The sequence below is a fragment of the Haliotis rubra genome, unplaced genomic scaffold (assembly GCF_003918875.1).
Source record: "Haliotis rubra isolate DU_JTF1 unplaced genomic scaffold, ASM391887v1 Scf337, whole genome shotgun sequence".
In the NCBI taxonomy this organism is placed as follows: domain Eukaryota; kingdom Metazoa; phylum Mollusca; class Gastropoda; order Lepetellida; family Haliotidae; genus Haliotis; species Haliotis rubra.
In genome coordinates this window covers 807,081-828,872 of record NW_025767010.1, presented here as the reverse complement: position 1 = coordinate 828,872, position 21,792 = coordinate 807,081, and the positions used below count along the sequence as shown (strand labels likewise).

Genomic DNA, 21,792 nt, shown 5'->3' with positions numbered 1-21,792 from the left:
TATGATTAACACAAAAGCCCGCAATGACGCTAATCTCGGGCTCATTTAAATATAAATGGAGTTAGTCGGTCCTATCAAAAAAGTGTCTAATTATCCTAACAGAAGGTATTGCTTAAGTACAGTAGACAATGGAAATAACAGACTACACGGGGCTTGAGAAATCTTTCGTTGACATACGTTTTCTTTGGAAACGATCCGCCGTCTTATCTATTCCATTCACAAACAAGACAGATGATTTGACAAAACAAAGCGCGTTATTGACATACATTTACTGATACACGCCTCTACAAACGAAAACTACAAGGCCGAATATGAACATATTGATGGAAGATATCTCACAATCGAAAGCACGAGCATTCCTTGTTGACAAGATTTGCCTCACAGTAGAGGCAAGATCAGTTTAATGGTATTCATTTGCTTCAAAACTACTGAATTAAAATTACAATAGGTCACTTTTGTTTTACCAAGTACTGCAAGCTCTGCAAATTAGTGTAGAAAGGCCTATTGATTGATGCGGCTGTAAAATACTTGTCGGTTCAGCAAAGGGAAATGTTTAGTGTTGATTATATCATGGACAAATGAACACGGTAAGAGGACATGGCATGTCCGCGGAATGTTTCTGGTGAGTGTTTCGAGTGAGTGAACTGTTCAGTGGGAAACAGTCTATGTGAAGCTGGTGTATGACTACACAACACGAGGTTAACGCTGATGCTGACAGTGGCTGAATGAGTGACGTGTTGTCAAGACAGGAGACACCTACAACTTGTTCCTCACAATGTAACTATAGGGGGAATCCAACCCGAGTCTGCAACGTGACATGGAACCATTTGAACGGCTGGCTTTCCCACCCCAAAGACAGCGCGTCCTATGTATAATTTGTATTTGGTACCGGAGGCTTGACACCGAGAAAGGATATACTGAGTAATAATTACTAATATATGAACTATATCTATAAAAATACAATCCGACAGAAATGGAAACATTTATCTTACTCTACTCAAATATTACTGACACAAGATTGACAGTTATGTGTTGGAGGTTATGAGAGTGAAACCCGACAGTTATAAGCTGGAGGTTAGGAGTAAGAAGACATTTTGAACTTTTAAACGGCAAATTACATAACAAACAACAAAGACCCCCATATAACAAACAACAAAGACTCCCCAATAAATAAAAAAAATAAAAATACCCCCTACCCCACCCCAAAGCAAGACAAAGAACACAACAACCCCAAAACAACGAAATAACAAAGAACAAACAAACAAAACAACAGAACAATTACAAAAAGAACAACCCACGACCCCCTTCCCAGCCAACCCCAACCCCAAAAAAACCTCCAAATACCCCAAACCGAAAAACACCCTCCTCCAAAAACAAACCCAACAAAAACACTTAAAAAACTAACAAAAACAAACAAACAGCAACAAAACAAAACAAACAAACAACACACAACACACAACAACACACCACACACACACACACACACACACACACACACACACACACACACACACCCCAAACGAACAAACAACATCCCAACAACAACAAACAAAACAAAACAAAATATACCCAAACAAAAAACAATCGTGATTCAAGGTGATAAGCATTTAGTAATATCAGCGATTTGAAACTTATCAGTGGTCACCTTACTTTGCTTACTTTCTTAATAATCAAATGAATGAGAAAGCACGGCACTGATGGTCATGTTTCACTGAACTTGATGTTCAAAGCAAAATATCATCAATCTTTCAGATCGTTGCAGATGGATGCTTTAAATGTTCAAATCTACATATGACTGTTATATTCATGACATCTATTCAACATTACTTTTTGTATGTATTGATGAAAACAAAAACTCTCTTCATTGTATTTTTAGTGGCTATCAAAGTTGTACTCTAATGAGAATAACGTCCCTTAGTCGTCCAATCAGCGCGGGGAACGTGACGTCACAAGCGATTCTTGCATCAAAACATCTGACTCTGAGTTGGCTGCCGGAACAGGATTGAGACCATTTGTTTCTGTTGTCATTAAGTTAAATTAAGTTACAACAATGCCTACACCCCAAGAACCAACGGGGAGGACTTTTAAACAACGGAAAAGCTTCGGTAAGTTCAATTATTATCAGGGTCACTCAGCACCTGTTTACAACTTCAGTCCCCACTGTCAAGGCTGTTGACAGCTCAATGCCACGAAAGATGTAAGATCTTTCACCAGGTTCAGTCTTTTGTAATCTCTAATAACCTCGATTGAAACAAAATAATAGTACAGATTATTATAAATAGTATATATTTACTTTCTGTATTGTTTATACTGCTGAGAAAAACTTTGTCACGAACGGAGTTAATCGAAAATACTTTGTAAAGTAAATCACATGATCTAGACATATTACCCATAATCTTTCTACATAAGAATGATATGAACACAAAGATGCAAAATCAAAGGTTTTACACACTTCCAGTGTTGATCAAACTTGGGTAAGTCAAACACAGCAGTATAAATTATGTGTCTGTATATTTTGTGTCATATCTACGTTCCCTAGATTACTTTTATCACTTATTCTATTTTTGACTGCCGTTCATAACCCCGTGAGCCTGGTGAGCTGACATTAATTTTGTGACATTCATAGTCTCCATGTCTGGCTCCATGGATATGGGTTGAAGTTATGGTCTAGACACTAAGGAGTACACAGCAGGAAGTGGAAACACTAATGCTTTAATGTCTTCTTGATTAGTATACAAGACACATGTTATTGTAACATTAAACTAAATCTTACATTAGATATTTTTAAGGAATTTTTTTATTAACTAATGCTGAATTAGACGTTACATGTGTTACAGATGCTACTGTTTGGCTAAAAAACCCTAAAGAATTCGAAGAAAAATCTACATTAATGATATAATAAGAGTAATATGACCATGAGTGACTTGTCCTACTTTCTCTTAGATTAGCAATATCAGTTGTCGTGCTGTGCATACTTATTCTTCTGTACAATTAGTCTTGAGTTGTTAGATTTCCGATTATATTGATGTATGTGCTGTTGTGTGAGACCATAGTGGCCCAAGTCATGCATGTAGTTATAACAGTTATGTGATAATGAACTTGGCAGTGACCCAGCATCAGAGCACCTTCCTGGGTGTCCATAGGAGGCTGTGGACAGAGAAGGATTGATAGTGTGACTGACAGTCAGCTTGTCAATATCTGCTAACCTGATCAAAGTTCCACAAATAAGACCAGATATAACGTGACATGATGTGGATACTATAGACAGTTCACTATTAATAGGTCATGAAATGAGAATCAGGTTGTCTCTGATGTTTCACGCTGATAATATTGATATTGATATTAAGGTATTTTAATGATTTACATAGACTCACAATGAACCAATGATGCAGGAAGTGGAAAGTCTTGATCTAGAAACCATGCTTATAGATTGTCCCGTTTTCATGCATTTGTTTTCAAAAGATCATGCAATGAAGTGTTTTGAGGCATGAGTTTTCTTGTTACAAGGTATTGATTGGTTTTGCCCAGCTATTTGTTTGTGTAGCAGTAAGGAGAGAACTGATTTCAGGTTCATAGTAGTATATTCACTGATTGAATACAGGCAACACACATGCATTAAGTCACCTGCAGGCCTAAATACATTAAGAAGGTGGTACATCTTGCTTATTGTTAATTACACAGCAACGACATTAGAATCTATGTCGAAACATCGCCTGTACAGAATAAAGAAGTTGTTTATCCATAAAAATAGTCCTCATTCTTCATCTACCCAACTTCTAGAACGCCAATCAAAGAAGTAATAAAAACTAAATGAAATTTTTACTGCATTGTGCTAGATTTTTGTGTTTTTTGTGTGTATATTTCCAGCTTTTGGGGATTCTTAATGTTTAAAAAACAAAAAGCCGTTCCTTTGCTTCTGGTAAAATGTTTGCTTGCCTGAGAACGATTGAACAAATATATTAAAAATGCCAATGTGCTAATACATTTTGAGGTGAAAGGTTGCTTGATGTGAAAAGAACAAATCATTGCTGTTGAATATACTGTCAGCTTTTTTGCATTTTAACAGAAACATTTGGTGTTCTACTCAATGACCAATGACTAGGTAGTGGCACTGGCAAGAACATTATTCAAAATTGATGTATTAAATGGTGAAATTTGATTCCTAGCCTGAGTGGCCAAACTCATTATGTTTCCCATTATGACTGCCTGGTACTAGTGGTAGTGAATGCGAGTGAATGAATATCAACACCAATCTCTCTGTGGACAACCAGCTGGTGGGTTGTGATAATGACTGTGAACCACATGGTGCACTTCATCATCATCACAGCCACAAACACCATGAACATTTTGCTTAGAATGGTGAGTCAAGCCAGGTGTGACACACAAATAAACTCAGGTTCCTAGGAAAAGTATGTTGTTCATGGTCAGTGCCCTAGTGTATGTCACAAAACATGATCTATACTTGAGCTGTGTCTGTTTGCTTGCTTGTTTGTTTGGTTTGTTTGTTTAACGCCGCACTCAGCAATATTCCAGCTATATCAGTATATGGCGGTGGTTTGTAAATAATCGGGTCTGGACCAGATAATCCAGTGATTGACATCATGAACATCGATCTATGCAATTCGGATATGACATATCAACCAAGTCAGCGAACCTGACCACCGGATCCCGTTGGTCGCCTTTTACAACAAGCATGGTTTGCTGAAGACCAATTCTAATGCTTGTACTATTCCACACTGATTCTGGTGTTATAGATCTAGTTACCAGCCATTGCCATCTTTGTTAAACTAACATCTAGTCTCTGAAATGAACACATTTTACAGAAAAAAGGGTTCATAATTAGTAATCATAAAATGTAATGAAAAGGAGCCGATAAACTTTTTTTATTTTCATGAAACTGTGGCAATCTAGACTTGCATGGGCTTTCTTGGATATATTTGTTTCAGTGACAGAAAAACAGTTCATTAATGACAATCATGAAATATAATGAAAAGGAGCCCATAGACTTTCTTAATTTTCCTGAAATTGTGGTAATCAGGATCCGGTTGTATCATTGCTTCATTAACTAATGTCAACATTAAGCCCTAATGATACATTAAATCCTTAATGCATCATTAGTTAATGGCATCATTAAAAACGGTTGTATCAAACACTTATTAGCGTATCATTATCTAATGACCTCCTAATGTAAATATTTTCATTAAATCCGGGGATTCCCCTAATTTTTTCCCACAATTCCGCGCTGTAAACATGTAATTGTTACTCTAGGTTGTCTGTCAAAATGGCATCTTTAGGGCTAAACCCCTCGGAACAAAAACAAACATTTCGACTGCTGTGAAGAAACACGTCTAAATAATTCTGAAACGTCGCCGATAAACCTAGAATCGGTTGGGATGTTTTGGAAAATACACGAACACGAATGCCGAAGTGAGCTTTCCGCCATATTGGATAGTGTTTACAAATTCAAGTTTAAGCTAAAGGCCAGTCATAGGACGCCTATTACATCATGTATATTTCATATTCAGTTGTGACAAATGCATCGCTGAGTTCCTCATACATTTTAGAATCAAATTCCAAATGGTCTTTGTCACTAAAACCAAGTGTCTAAGATAAAACGAAACATATTGGGTGTGAAAACGGGACGTTGTGCTCATTACACAGCTCTTGCTAGAAATATAAACAACCTCAAATATCAGATTTTATACTGTGCAGCATTTTCTCAATTTTTTAGACTTCAGTTCGTCTTTTTGTAGCATGCATGAGCTCAATATTTTTAGAATATGCACGGAAAGAGTATCGTAGTAGCAAGAACTAGAAAACTTAAAAAGTTCTGTGCAGATACAATACTGAAAATTTATATATTCATACAAAATCCTGCATTCTGTGCAGTCATGACACCATGCGAGACGCCTTTTCAAAAATCATGGAGAATGACATAGGCAATTATCGAGCATTTGAATGACTTTTCAATGAAAACAATAAAAATTTATAAACAATCACCGCATGCAGATAGTCAGAATGTTTCCGATTTTCTGACTTTTTCATCATACATTTATGGACAAAGGTTCCCTCGAAAATCATGGGCACCCAAATATCCACAAAGCCGTCATTTCATGAGAAATCGGTCATCGGTAGTGATGTCATACATCAACATTGTTTGACATATGTGACAATTTCTTTGAGGTGAAGGTCAGTTGAATAAGATTAAACACAATCACACTGTCCTGCGGATTACACTTGTATTATTAATGTATACTTTCATATGATCGTTCACATATGGTTTCATGAAACTAATTTCATTATCAACATTTAGTATTTTAAACCTAAGTAAAACTGACATAATAAATAAAAATGATTTATTTATATCATGAAGTGTATATATGCACACGTTTTTAAAGGATATGTCTTGTTCATTGAATTTGTTAATGTTGTGTTATAGACAAAACAATGGCGTATAATCATTGGCCAGGTGCGCGTTTGTCACAAATGTTTTGAGTATCATTGTTTTCCATAATTCCGAGAACAAAACAGCACGAAAATAGTGTGTACTTATTCACAGCAAATTGTCGCCAAGTGATCTGAGTTACAATGACTTAGTATTAAGCATACCGGAGTGAGGCCCCCTTATCTTTATAAGCGTGTGACCTTTATGTAGCCATTTGACGTCATAGGGGAAAATCCATTTTCAACACATATTGCGAGTCACTTTTAAGATTGAGTGTATAACGTTATATACGAAAGCACACAAACTAATTTAACACATACCTATGTCATTCAGGTATCAGGCAGAATTTTGTCCGATTACACTTTCCATAATGATACCAAATTGAAAATATAATAGCAGAGTATTTTTATCAGTGCACGATAAAAAGCAGAGGAATTTACTGTTTTTAACGCATAACAAAATGAGGAGTAACATTCAGCAGTGTCTACCTTTTCAAACTGAGTTTATACCATGAGCTATGACATTTAATTCTCTACATTTCTGTGTAATTTTATAGCTGCAGGTAGATCCAGTGCGGTGCAAACGAAATTCTGGCGCAATGTTCACTTTTCCAGGAAGTTTAATGACGCTCTAATGATACCCCAGGACCTTCATTAAGTTAATGACGCACTAATGACAACAGAGCATCATTAAAACGTTAGTACAACAGAATTTAATGATACATTAGTTAATGAACGTTTAATGGCACGTTAATGCTTCATTAAAGTTTGATACAACTGGGTCCTGGACTTACATGAGCTTTCTTGGATATATATTTTTTCAGGGTCTGTATGACAGACTACTATGATGTGTACAGGGATCGAACTTTCCATTCTCTGGGCAGATGCCCTGACAAAGGCTAGAGAGTCGGTCACTGAGCATCTTTGGCAGGAACATCATTAGTATGTCAGTGATGATGTGGTCCAGTATGCCTCAGATATATTTGTTTTTACACTGTAGATTGGTGAATGTTAATCCTGGGGAGGTATGTACACATGAATTCCGTTTACATACAGTCATGCGTCAAGTAAGTGCTTTATGTCTGGTGGAATGTTGAAGTGTTCCTGGTCATGCTGACATAGCTGCTTTGTTGTCTTATTTTTTACTGTTAACAAAATGATGGTTTGTAGAGCTGTGTATCGTTGCCTATGTGGCGAGACGATATATCCCGATGCCAGTTTAATGAGGCGAGATGATATAAGATGAAAGTATTAGCAAGGAACCTGCGAGACAATTATTATCATGATACAATGTTGGCGTTACGATACGTATTCCAATACTTTACAATTTCTAATAACAGAATATATTTGATAGATAAAATGACTGAAACTTCATTTGTTATACAGAACTTGTGTTACATTCTTACACACTTAAAAGGTTGGTCATCTAATAAAGTTTCAGCATTTAATGCTTAAGAACGTACAGTCAAACATATTCAGTATACCTTAATCTAATATATATAAGCTTGCAACTGAAGTTTCCCTTGGGAAGTTGTGTTTCTTAGTGGTGTTCCGATTAATTGAAATAATTGAAGATTGGTCGCAGTGACCAAACGACCAAGCAATCGATCTCATTTTCTCATAATCGAACATAAACGATTTTGGAACTACTGTTTTAGTCTTTGAAATACTTGACAATGGAACATATCTTAGAAGTTGTCAGGGCCTGGAAACATGTTTATTTCTTAGAAAACTCACTTCACTAACTGAAAAGTCATGACTGAATATTTCTCTAAGACTCCAGGAAGTTTATGTTCATGATATATTAGTCATCTCTGTAAAGAAACAAGTTGCATCATGTTATACTTTTCTGCAGTAACAACCTGGATAGGAAAATCTGAAAAATGACGCTAACCAATTTTTTTCGATGATTGTTCGTTGGTAATGAAGCAATCATCGATTGTGAGATTTGAACCAATTCCCAACACTAGTGTTTCTGCACCAATGCTCTCACAAACAATTCAATGTAATTTATACCAGAATTCAGAATCACTGAAAAAAGTATGCTTTCTAAATTTTATCTTCTCTCAGTTCTCTTTCTTAACGAAGCTAAGACATCATTCATAGTTGTTAATAAATGGTGTTAAAACATATTTCGATTACTTGATGACAAGTATTTTACAGTTCACAGAGTTTGAAAGATTTTCACATTCTTTCACTTATACACCAACTCCTTTGTTCATGTAAAAAAGATAACAGACACAAACAAATTCCTATAAGGTTCAGTTAGTTTTTAAAATTTAGAAGAATTTCAAAGAGACTCCCTTCCTATAGCTAATGCAATACTCCTTACAACTTTAAGTAGTATTTAAGCTCTATCGGGATATATCGTCTCTTGTGGCGATACATCGATGTATCATGGACCTTTGCGATATAACTATTCTGATACATTGCCTAAATGTGTTTTGTATCGATGCACTCATATCTCGTAGTTGACAATGCAAACATTGATACTATTGATGAATCGTTACACCACTGTGGTTAAAGCTTTGGCTTGTCACGCCGAAGACCCGGGTTCGATTCCCCACATGGGTACAATGTGTGAAGCCCATTTCTGGTGTTCCCCCGCCGTGATGTAGCTGGAATATTGCTAAAAGCGGCGTAAAACCAAACTCAGTCAGTCAGTCGTTACACCACTAGTGGTTTGACTTTCACATGTTGTTAACATGGGTTGGTAAGGAGACCAGTCTATTGACAAAGGCTGCCTTGAACAGTGGTAGGCAAAAGCACTGGAATGATGGTTACTGGTAGTTTGATCATGTTGATACATGAAATATTGAACATCCTTATCAAACTTGTCAAAAGTCTCAAATAATTAGCAATACTGGTGTATGGAACAGCAGTTCACTGTGCAGAGCTGCAACCCATGCCACACACCTATAATCTTGGGTTTGAATCCATGATGTCCTAGGTTTGTCAGCACCATGCCTGTGCTTATGGTATTTTCTGACATGGTACAGGTCAGAGCCTTGCATCACTTCAGGCTCTCCATCCACATTAAACTGACATGTTGTGATAACAGAAATACAGTTCGATGCAGTGTTAATATACCCAACTTGGTATACATACTTTCCTTTAGTGTTTAAACTGAACTCACGAACTACTGAAGTAAAGTAGGCCCCACTCTATATTTGTAGCTCTTGTTTCTTTGAAAGGAGGGGTGGTGGGGTAGCCTGGTGGTTAAAGCGTTCGCTCGTCACTCCTAAGACCTGGATTCGATACCCTACATGGGTACATTGTGTGAAGCACTTTTCTGGTGTCCCTTGCCGTGATATTGCTGGAATATTGCTAAAAGCAGCGTAAAACGAAAGTAATTCACTCTTTGAAAGGCATTTAGAAGTTGGATGAATATATTTTGATCCATACAAAGATGTGATCCATACAAATGTGTGATATATTCACTAGATGGCTTCTGTATGACATTGTGTAGTCAGTGTGAAGTGGGCGGAGACAGTAAGCATCTTATCTGACATTGAACTACATCAGGTTAGACCATGGACTTGTGTTACGATAAGATTACACTGTCAGTGATGATATTGCCCTTGACATGAAACGGGATGATTGTGTCATCGTGATCATGTTGATTAGCTTGTAGTTTAAGGTAGAAGGATGACTGTGTAAGATCAGTTGAAAATGGGTCATTGTGTGTTTGATTGTATTCATTCTGTTGATGCATGCTGTGTGATAGATACAGGTACACTGAAGATGACATGAAGTTATCATTGACACAACTGTTTATTTCATGGATATATTTTCAATTAATTATCCTCAAGACCTCCACATAACCAGATTAACTATTGTAAACCCTGACCTCTATCATGTATAATTTTCATATATTTTGTGCCAAGGTAATAAAAGATCTTAACAAATAAAACAAAAATTAGTAAGTGGTCAGTAAATGTTTTACTTGTAGGAATTTAAATTTACTATGGATTCATGATGTTTCATTTCAACTAGTTCAAAGTATTGTCGTGTTAACAAAGACATACAGCAAATTATGATAGAAATATTTCAAAGTTTATCATAAAATTAAAAGCAATTATTTGTGCTTTCTCTAAAATTTGGGTTCATCTGTAAGCATATGTTTCAGTTTGGCATTGTCCTGAGCTGTTCATTATCAGACCTGGACACTTTGTCATTAGTTTTTTGCCCCAGATGGATTTCGAGTTACCTCAGGGTCGTATAGTACATAGTAGGCACAAAGGTTCTTATCATTAATCAACTCCTGGTTTTCCAGTATGTGATCACTCATTGCTAGCTGTGTACATGTTTATTATGATGGTAAACCGTTCACTCAGAGATGTAGGTATTATTGAATACCTGTGGCATGTATCATGCATACTGCATGGCTTGCTATAGTTGCAGTGTGGAAAGTAATATATTTTAAAAGTCAATATGAGAAATGATGCAGCCTCAACAAACTGATATACAATATAGTCAGGAAGTTGTGGCAGATGTTGGAGATTACAGACAATAAAATATAGATCGTGTGGTATATCATTGCATATCGCACTCCCATAACAGTTTGTGACTTTAAATATCTGCTCCCAATGCAGAATCTGTTCATGTAGCAAGTCTGTTACATGGTTAAAAATCAGTAATACAAACACCCACTGAGGTTCTTGGTTGGAGTAGGTCCCCAGTAAGTTTGTTTCATGAGGCGACCAAATGGATATGGAGGCCACTTATGGTGTAACTATGCAACAATACAGTATAGCGTCGTGATACGAGGCTCACAATACAAGACCCGTGAAGGTCCGGGTTAGAATGAACCTTCAGTAACCCATGCTTGTCGTAAGAGGCGACCAAAGTTCTGTTCACGGTGTCAAGTGGTAACCTGACCATCCGTTGTTGTAAATAATGTCAAGTTATTGCTTGCTGATAACCTTACTCACATTTTGCTGAGTTAATCTAAAGAATATTTATTGAAATTTTAATGTAAAATTCATAAAAAGATTAAACACATCTACCATGAATGCTTTCACCAAGCAGTAAAATTAAATTTCATATTCATTTCTTTTTTTTGTTGACAAGGTACTTCCCATGTTATGTGCTTGTGGTAATGACTGCATTAGGATAGAAACATCAGACTTCGATATGGTGTTCATAATGCATAATCCACTCTACACAGCTGTAGAAAAAAGTGTGCACAATACACAAGAAAGTACCGGTACTTCTTGAGTATGTTTTTTTACGCCACTTAGCAATATTCCAGCAATATCACAACAGGGGGCACCAGAAATGGGCTTCACACATTGTGTCCGTGTGGGGAATCGAACCTGGGTCATCGGCGTGACAAGCAAATGCTTTAACTACTCGACTGTGCCACAGCCCCACAAAACACAGGATTACTAGAGAGCCTGTAGATGCTGTCGCCTTATTTATCATATATCAAGCAGGGTGAAAAGGTTGATTATATGGTCCTAAGATTATAGCATAGCAATGGCCTATCTGTACTCAATGTGATGACATTATGTCCTGACGCATCTAATGTGACCTACCGTAATTGCCATATTAAGCTCTCTGCTCCAATAAGCACCAAATTCTAACCAATCTGTGTGTAATCTTCAAGTGCTGGCATGTAGCATACTTTCTTGTGTATTACACATTTAACTGAAAACTGCTCTGTAGAACAGGTATATATAGTTGCCTAGTTACTATTATAAAAATTGTTTTAGTTTGATCACCATTGGAATTAAGTCTGTCCACAACCACCTATTCTCTGAAAATAATTGGATGCGTTGGGGTAGCCTTGTGGTTAAAGCGTTCATCATGCCAAAGACCCAGGTTCAGTTCCCTTTATGGGTACAAAAAGTGAAGCCCATTATGGGTGTACCCTGCCGTAATATTGCTGGAATATTGCTAAAGGTTGTGTAAAACCATACTCACTGAGAGTAATTAAAATCATGTATGGTTTTAGTAATTACCCCTTGTCTGTTGTACAGCCCGTGAAACAAATATGCCCAATATAGACCATTTAAGTCGAGACAATGTGGCAAGGCTAGATTACTATAGTTTCTGAAAATGATGAAAGTCTGTGTGCTCCTTATTATATTTTCTTAATATACATTATGAACTGTTTTTCCTGTAATATATGGTCATTTCAAAGACTAGCTATACACTCTAGTTTCAATTTATTGGGGCTTACTGAGGCAAATACGGTATGTCGTTAGGTTTCAAGTTGTGTGGGGTAAGGCTGAGGTCAGGTAGCAGGACTCTATTTGAACATAACATACTGTCTAGTCCACTTTCTGCCCTTGTCTGGCCAGGGGTGTTGTGTAAGGTGGGTTGATGGTGTATCAGCACAGTGTGTAGCCTTGCTCAAAGGCTGTACTCAATGCTAAGCCAGTGGATGTATAGTAATTCTATCCTTTAAAGAGGCAAGTCTAAGGACCCAAGTCTGGTATTTATGTATTTTTTTTCAGAAAGCATCATTTAAACTCTTAATCATTACCTGAGAGACTTGTGCAAGTTTAGTATATCCGCACAGCGTGTAGTTTTTGCTCCAAGGCTGCACTGAATGCAAAGCCCATGGATGTATGGTAATTCCATCCTTTATAGAGTCAAGTCTAGATAAGTTGACAGTACAACAAGGATGTCAGGCTTCTATTTATATTTTTTTAGAAATTATCATGTAAACTATTAATTATTACCTTAGAGACTTATGCAAGTCTACACTGTGTGCTTCACTGACTGATAGTGCAAGATGGGCCTCAGCGCTGTAGCAAGGACATGTATACCTGGAAGTTATCTGGGATCACAAGTCTTAGTAATGTGGGAAGTGGCTTTTAGCCTACAGTAAAGGCTAATTGAAAAGTCTGGTTTATGTTATACTTTTGATTAATTAAGTGTTGTGGTGAGTTGATGCTGGCACCCATTGTTCATGAATGTTTAAGTGAAAATAATTGTCAACTTTGTAAATGTCCATTTTATAGAAACTAATGGGTGTAAGGAAGCTGTGTTGTGATCGAAGTGTTTAGGAAAATTTCACATGGCAAGTACCTGTTTCTGTCATTTCTCAAGATTGAGAAGTGGGCTTGTATACAACATGTACTATGCACTATTGCCATACACACTTTCTACTCCTGATGATTCTTTGTCATATGTATATGTATATAAAGGTAACCTGAGCCCTAGTACCTATATTGATGTGTATTTGTCACTTTACACGGTGACCTATTTGTCACTTTACACGGTGACCTATTTGTCACTTTACACGGTGACCTATTTGTCACTTTACACGGTGACGTATTTGTCACTTTACACACAGTGACGGCACTTTACACAGTGATTTGTCATTTACACAGTGATGTATTTGTCACTTTACACAGTGGTGTATTTGTCACTTTACACAGTGATGTATTTGTCACTTTACACAGTGTGTATTTGTATTTGTCACTTTAGTGTTTTTTGTCACTTTACATATGTGTATTTTACTTTGCAGCCACCAGGAAGGAGGAGGTGGAAGGCATCCGACAGAAGTTCCCAACCAAAATACCTGTGAGTTGCCTCAGTGTTAATACTATGCCAGGAGACTTGTGAGAGCTAATTTGTAACCATGGTAAATCATCCAGGGCGATAACAATATGTGTGAATGTTGCGTAAAAGCATTTTAGTCATGCACATATGCTACACCATTTTGTGGTCATTGAGTGCAAACTCTTGTAATTGATCATAAAAGATATTTATTTAGATGCAGGCTCATAAACATGATCAGCTTGTCATCAATTGGTATTGTTGACAAAAGTGTATCTACTATAGGTGATTGTGGAGAGGTACCACAAGGAGAACCAGCTGCCAGTGCTGGACAAGACCAAGTTCCTTGTACCACAGGAGCTCACCATGTCACAGTTCGTCACCATCATCAGGTTAGCTGACATCACCACTCTTTGTGCTGTTCATGGCGTGTATGCCCAGAGTGGGCATGTATGTCAAAGTTGTCCTAGGCCTAGCTGTTTGTTGTGTAGTGCTGCGTCCCTTGAGTTCACTAGAATAAATTGATCATGGGTGTGAATGCAGGTTTGCTCTAATTAAGTTTCTAGATTTGTCAGCGCATAGTCATGCCCCGGATGTTACCGAAGTAGTTAACATCTGACATCTGCATCACTTCATTCTTTCACACCTCATTTATTTGACACCCTATAACATAATCCTTTCAATGCTGAGTAATGCAACATTAAACCCAGCTCGTTCACTAGTATGCTTTCATCAATGTAAAAATGTAATGGTATGATTGATTCTTTTGAGGTGTTATGCTGAGTGAGTTTAGTTTTACTCTACCTTTAGCAATATTTCATCAATAACATGGCATAAGACACTAAAAAGGGACTTTACACATAGTACCCATATGGGGAATTGAACATGGGTCTTCAGTGTAATGAGAGAGCACTTTAACCACTAGACTACCAAATGGCCCCGGAGTGAGTGAGTGAGTTTAGGTTTACGCCGCACTCAGCAATATTCCACCTATTTGACAGCGGTCTGTAAATAATCGAGTCTTAACCAGACAATCCAGTGATCAACAGCATGAGCATTGATCTGCGCAATTGGGAAGCATTGACAAAGACATTTGTCAACCAAGCCAGCGTGCCTGAAGATCCCGTTAGTCGCCTCTTGCGACAAGCATGGGTTCTTGAAGGTTCATTCTAGCCCGGACCTTCACGGGTCAAATGGCCCCGGAGCTGTTATGGAATACCCTAAAGGTTAGGGAGTTATAGGACCAAGGTTCACTTCCTTACATACAACATGTCAAGCCTTATCTTGTCTTGTTGCTGCTGCAGTATATATCCTTTCTTTTAATATTTAAAAAAAATTTTTTTTTCAGGAACAGGATGTCGTTGAATGCAAACCAAGCATTTTATCTGATCATAAATAACAAAAGCATTTCCAGCATGTCATCCACAATGGCAGAGATCTATCGCGACGAGAAGGATGAAGATGGTTTCCTCTATATGACCTATGCCTCGCAGGAGATGTTTGGGGGACACTGATAACAGGGAGATAACTCTTGACTAGAATCATAAGTGCTGGCAAGTGTGAGGAACAAACAAGTTTCACAGTCCAAGGTCTTCAGTGAAAATTAAACTTTATAACTATCAGCTGTAGACTCTCTGTGATGGAAGTCTTTCTGATGGTGAAACTGTTGTAACTGATTCCTCCATCTTTCATATTTGTTTTTGCGTGGTCATGTATCCGTGCTGTAGTTCTGTTCCTATATTGATCTCATCATTCAATGGCCAATGTCGTCTTTTGTTCTGTCTGTTTTGTGAGATGTTTTACATGTATGTACATAGCAGGGCTCCAGATAAGGGCCATATCGGCGTATGTACGGATATAAAATGTGCACGATATGGCAGGAAATAATTTAGAAAACGTAGCAGATACGCACTACAGCAATGGTGTACGGTTTTGGAATCATTTACAGACGTATTTATCTGAAAAAGTATTGTTTTATTGTTTATTGACCTGTTTACACAAGAGTAGCAGTGTTGTGGTGCATATATGAAACGAAACACAAGATTACTGATACTCCATTAAATTCCATTAAGTACTCTAAATGTACTCTTAAGGCTTTCCAGTACTCCTGCATTGAAAAATTAAGGAGTACGTACTCCTGATGTTGAAAATTTATCTGGAGCCCTGCATAGGACAGGTTTAAGCAATATAAATGCATGTTATCTATGTAGATAAGATCTGCACCATCAGCACATACACACACATGTTGTAAACTTTGAAAATGCATGAAGTGCTAGTACTGATAATGTTAATGTACTTATTACTAAGAGTCAGCTGTTGCTCTCAATACAGTTTGGTCTGGAGTTCCTGTTTCTGAGTGCTGAATAATAACAATTAAGTTGAGAAAATAAATGTGCTCTTTTCATTACCTCATGTTTAGCCAAGATGTCACCTAATTTTAGAAATTTTGACAGCAAATGGGATTAATATTTATTTATTTTTTGGTCCATTTTCATTTGTATGTTTTGATACTTGCCAATGGAAAACAAAATGTTAACTTATCATGTTTGTGAAGTAAGAGGAAATTTTAGAAACAATTTTTGAATGCAATTAATTGGGTAGCTGTGTGTGGGCTTTGTAATCTATGGGTTGATATTCCTTATGTTTTAGTTGTACTCTTATATCACACAGGGATTTATCTAGGATTCCACACTGATAGCCATTCACTGTACAAATACTGATTAATTTGTTTATTTTGAAAGAATTTTTTTTGTTGATACTTCATATTTCAGAGGTAGTTGGATATTTCCATTTAACATTGAATTCAATGCAATAATAATGCTAAAGGTTATATCCTCTACCGTATTACTGGTCATGTAACCTCAGTGAAATACAAGCCAACAAAGTCATACCATCAACTACAGCAATAACAACTGAGTGGGGAAATCTGTTATGTCGTTGTGGGAGTTTGTACTGACATAAGTTGCAGAGTCGGTGCTGAATGTTTGTTAACCATTCCCGTGAAACCAAAGCTGTTTACCCTACTGTAGGTGTGCTGAGTGCAACACATGCCCATTAATTATGTTACTTGTATGAGAACAGTTATCTCCCATGTCAGTTTAGCTACAGCATGTGTGGATGTGAGGGAGTGGCCATGTGATACTGATGTCTGGATGGATTATGTTTGTATATACACCAGGAAATCCAGGGTCGGATAAATGGGATCAAGCATCATTCTTTAGTTTCCTCTTATTTTTATGTTTATTTTGACAAGCAACCCATTATATTCCTGATGGGGTGTATGTTTCCATTATTATGCATAAAATGGTACAAAATATAATATTGGAGTTTGCTGATTAAAGATAGAAAATGGTATAAAGCATATTGCAGAGTTAAAGGGAGATTACTTTGTGAACTGCCTTGTTACTAAGGTTACTGAACAAAGGATGTAAGCATTGCAAGTGTATCTTTATTCGTTGGCTTGGGGTGAATTTTTACATTTGCTTTTGACTATTCAAGAGGACCTACGTAAATATTGGGGTTAATTTATTTTCAGAAGTACATATAAATTGTTGTTGGGCTCAAAAGAATCTTAATATGAGTTACTGAAAGGAAGTTAAGACCACCTGATTCCTTCCTATTTTACTATAGTTAATCTGAGAATGGTCTGACGGGTAACTTTAGTGATGTGAAAGAATTGATGGTCCTTAACTTGTTTTGAGTAGAATATATAGGTATGTGGACACACTGAAGTTTCAAATTTGTGTTGTTTCCATTGGGTAGGGTTTGATGACCTTGTTTATCTTGTGTTGAAGCAAGTGGTGTAAACAAGTGATTCATGTTGTAAACAAGCATCAGTAAACCTGGCAATATTTGCCTGGTTGTGATAACAAGGGCATCTCAAGGTCAAAGATCACTCTGCATGCTGAACATTAGAATTATGATTTTGTACTCATTTTGAATGTTTCTATCACCTTTAGCATGCTAAACTTTGTTCAAATGCAAAATTATGTGTTTTTTATCTGGTTTACTTTCTAACATTTTTGCCAGACATGTACAAATGTTTCACTGATGTCCTTCTGAAATAAGACCCCAAAAGAATTACATTCTATCAAAGTTACTTTCCAGTACCAGTTTTAATCCTTGATGATCATATTACATTAATCATTCATGCCTAAGAGATTACATATTGACCATTAACCCCAAAGAGGTCATTTTGGTTTGCTAATATTAATGTTGACAGATTGGCATTGGTCCCATGTGAATCTTGTGTCATGGGAATGTTTACCTAGAGCCAGTCCGTCATTCCATCCTTTAGCAAGTCTCCCATGAGCAGTCCCGAGTCTGCTGATGCGGCATTAAATTGAACGAAAGTTCAGTGACCGACATGGCTGACAACAAGGAGCTATTTGGGGCGAAGTTGGTCCACAAGATTAGATTATAAAATTGTGATGGTATCATGATAGGTCTGGAGTGAAATCTGTAACAAGATTTGCACTGAATCAAAGTTAGTTTTAAATCAGATACAAGAAACAGTTATCCATGTTTTGTTTTTGAAGTGTCACACAGGTCTTTCATGAACATTATTGAAAAATGAAGTGAATTATATCATTGGAGGGAGATTGAGAATTTAATCAACATTTGTATATAATGTAGAAGTTGTAGCCCGTATCGTAATCAGCTTGCAGTTATAGCAGATCTCTACTAACCCATGCCTGTTGTCAGACACCATCTTATTGATTTTCTAAGTGTTGTACGAAACAATCTTAGCACTAAGGTTATAGTAGTAACTCACACACCTTAACACAGACTTGCGTCAGTCTTAGCGCTAAGGTTGTTTCGTACAAGACCACTCTGGTAAGGCTCAGTGACTTATCATCAGCCTACAGTAGATCCCATTAACACATGCCTGTTGTAAGACACCATCTGATTGGCTGGTTAATCTTAGTGATGTGGTAGGTTGCATATCAAGATGACCCAGTGGTATGTTGTTCATTATATCAATCACTGGTTTAACCAGCCTACACTTAAATATTTACAGGCTGCTACGATATAGCTGGAATAGAGCTGACTGCAGTTTTAATCAACAAGCAACTGATAGTTTCATACAAACCATTTCCGTTATCGCAAGCAGTGTATTTTGTTGGATGTTATTGTAAATAGAAAGTCCACTTACTATGCAGCAAATATAAACCAAAGGTTACTTTTGTCATGAGTCAGCAAACAGACGTCTATATATCTGACCTACTTAGCCAGATGTTTTGATGTGTTAGTTGTATTTACTAGGTTTATCTCTTGCAAGTTGTCTGGATAATGTTACCTATTTCTGTTTACCTGTGCAGCTGTTGCCAGGCTGGAGGGTCAGGTCTGTTAGTTCTTCAATCACATGACACCTGCTGCTGTAGAAACTCGACGTATGCTGCATCTGTCACATGACACCATGCTACTATAGTCACGTGATACTTGCCGCAGTCACATGACACACCTGCAGTCACATGATACACCTGCAGTGACATGACACACCTGCAGTCAAATGACAAAACTACTGTTGCAGTCACACAACACACCTGTAACCCGTGAAGATCCGGGTTAAAATTGATCTTCAGCAACCCATGCTTGTCGTAAGAGGCGACTAACCGGATTGGTTCGTCAGGCTTGCTGACTTGGTTGACATGTCATCGTATACCAGTTGCGAAGATCGATGCTCATGCTGTTCATCACTGGATTGTCTGATCCAGACTCAATTATTTACAGACTGCCGTCATATAGCTGGAATATTGCTGAGTACGGTGTAAACTAGACTCACTCAATCACCTGCTACTGTAGTCACAAGAAACATTTGCAGCTCGAGTCACATGACACACCTGCAGTGACACCTACCACTGTAGTTCTAGCACACAACACCTGCTGTAGTGACATGACACCTCCTACCACTGTAGTTCTACCACACCTGCTGTAGCCTCATGACACCTCCTACCACTGTAGTTCTACCACACCTGCTGTAGTGATGTGACACCTCCTACCACACCTGCTGTAGTGATGTGACACCTACCACTAGTTCTAGCACACCTGCTGTAGTGACATGACACCTACCACTGTAGTTCTACCACACCTGCTGTAGTGATGTGACACCTCCTACCACACCTGCTGTAGTGATGTGACACCTACCACTAGTTCTAGCACACCTGCTGTAGTGACATGACACCTCCTACCACACCTGCTGTAGTGATGTGACACCTTTTACCACTAGTTCTAGCACACCTGCTGTAGTGACATGACACTTCCTACCACTGTAGTTCTACCACACCTGCTGTACCATCATGACACACCTGTCACCTGCTGTAGTCCCATGACATACCTCCTCAATTTCATCAGCTGTATTCTTCTATGGAAACATATATGGTTGCAGGGGTCTTGTGTCAATGAACTGTGATTAAAACACCCTCCAGTATGTCTCTGGTTGTAGGTGACATTAACCAAATACACACTCTGATAAAGTTAAGTTATCATCATCATCAGTGATAGAGGTTTCAAAAGCATACAATATTGTATGTGATTGTCGTGAACAAATTTGCTAGTGTATATATGTACTTACGCATCACATGTGATAAATTTGAAGAGTGTTTGAGCAAAATGGGCTGGGAACTGTTTAACAAAGACAGATAATCAAACTGTATGCAATTTGTTTTTTGAGGAAAGAAATTCCTTTGATAATGTGATATATTTGTGATATGGTGAGATATTAAGCTAATAACATCATCGGGTGGCATCATAGTCACACACTGTTTGGTCCCACTTACTGGTGACAGGTTTCTTTTCACAGTGGGTTTGTCTAATACTCTTTTGGTTCATGCTGATGCTTAAAGGTCGGACTAGGTCGCACAAACTGTAACGTAGGGGTATAGCGAGCTGTAGCCGTGATGGAACGAAACTTTCACACATCCATAGCAGCATGTATGAGGTCACAAGCAACTATGTTGATCCAGTAGATTATAACAATGTTTGAAATATAGCCTAGAAGTTAAGGATTTCTTGTTGTAACCCTAAAATATGATTCAAATATTTGGAGGGTTCCTAGATTTCAGGACCACAAGGACCTCCATAATTCTGAATACAAAATACATATTAATGATGAATCAATTACATAGGTCTAAGGTAAGTTTCAGGAGTTGGTTTAGAGTAAGACTTTCAACAAGACTTACAAGATGTTGATGGTCCGGCCTTTAAGATATGATGTGGGTATATAAAGAATGTGATCCGTTGTAAGCATATGCTGTATGACTATTCTCCACTATGGGCAGTCCTACAGCCTCACTGTGCCTTGTCCCAGACCTCAGCATGGGGAGATTGTCTATGTGCTGACTCTGTACATATGATATACATATTAAACATGCTATGTTTCATTAGACTTGACTTTGTTTCTTCAAACTTCTCTCAGCTGTAGAATGGTCTAATATGACTCTTTGTTATCAGAACCGGATTGAGCCCTGTAGGGCTTCTCTTCAAAAAACACCAATGAAGATCCTGGTTAGAATTGGTCTTTAGTAACCCATGCTAGTCGCAAGAGACGACTAACGGGATCGGGTGGTCAGGATCGCTGAGTTGGTTGACACACATGTCAACTGTGTAAATTGTGTAGATTGATGCTCATGATGTTGATCACTGGATTGTGTGGTCCAGACTCAATTATTTACAGACTGCCGCCATATAGCTGGAAGATTGCTGAGTGCGGCGTAAAACAAAAAACCAACGGACCAAACCAACTCTTCCCCAAACAACCAATGCTTGTATTAGAGGTGACTACGTGGACTGGGTTGTCAGACTTGGTGGCTTCACTGAATGCATGTCAATCGC

The 21,792-nt window shown here is 37.7% G+C and overlaps 1 protein-coding gene and 2 long non-coding RNA genes across 3 annotated transcripts; 2 read left to right on the top strand and 1 right to left on the bottom strand.

Annotated features, from left to right (window-relative positions):
* The first annotated feature begins 1,934 nt into the window (after positions 1–1,934).
* Positions 1,935–15,858, top strand: LOC124284450 (microtubule-associated proteins 1A/1B light chain 3C-like). The gene is made up of 4 exons (XM_046720531.1): positions 1,935–2,105; positions 13,928–13,983; positions 14,245–14,351; positions 15,308–15,858. Exons 1-4 carry the CDS (start codon positions 2,051–2,053, stop codon positions 15,471–15,473), a joined length of 384 nt encoding a protein of 127 aa, XP_046576487.1. The 5' UTR covers positions 1,935–2,050; the 3' UTR covers positions 15,474–15,858.
* A 3,976-nt stretch (positions 15,859–19,834) lies between these two features.
* LOC124284448 lies at positions 19,835–20,274 on the bottom strand. Its single transcript, XR_006900553.1, has 2 exons — positions 20,186–20,274; positions 19,835–20,085 (listed from the first exon to the last, which is right to left on the bottom strand). It is a non-coding gene; the product is annotated as an uncharacterized LOC124284448 (long non-coding RNA).
* On the top strand, positions 19,958–21,341 carry LOC124284449. The gene is made up of 2 exons (XR_006900554.1): positions 19,958–20,055; positions 20,119–21,341. It is a non-coding gene; the product is annotated as an uncharacterized LOC124284449 (long non-coding RNA).
* Positions 21,342–21,792: the final 451 nt, after the last annotated feature.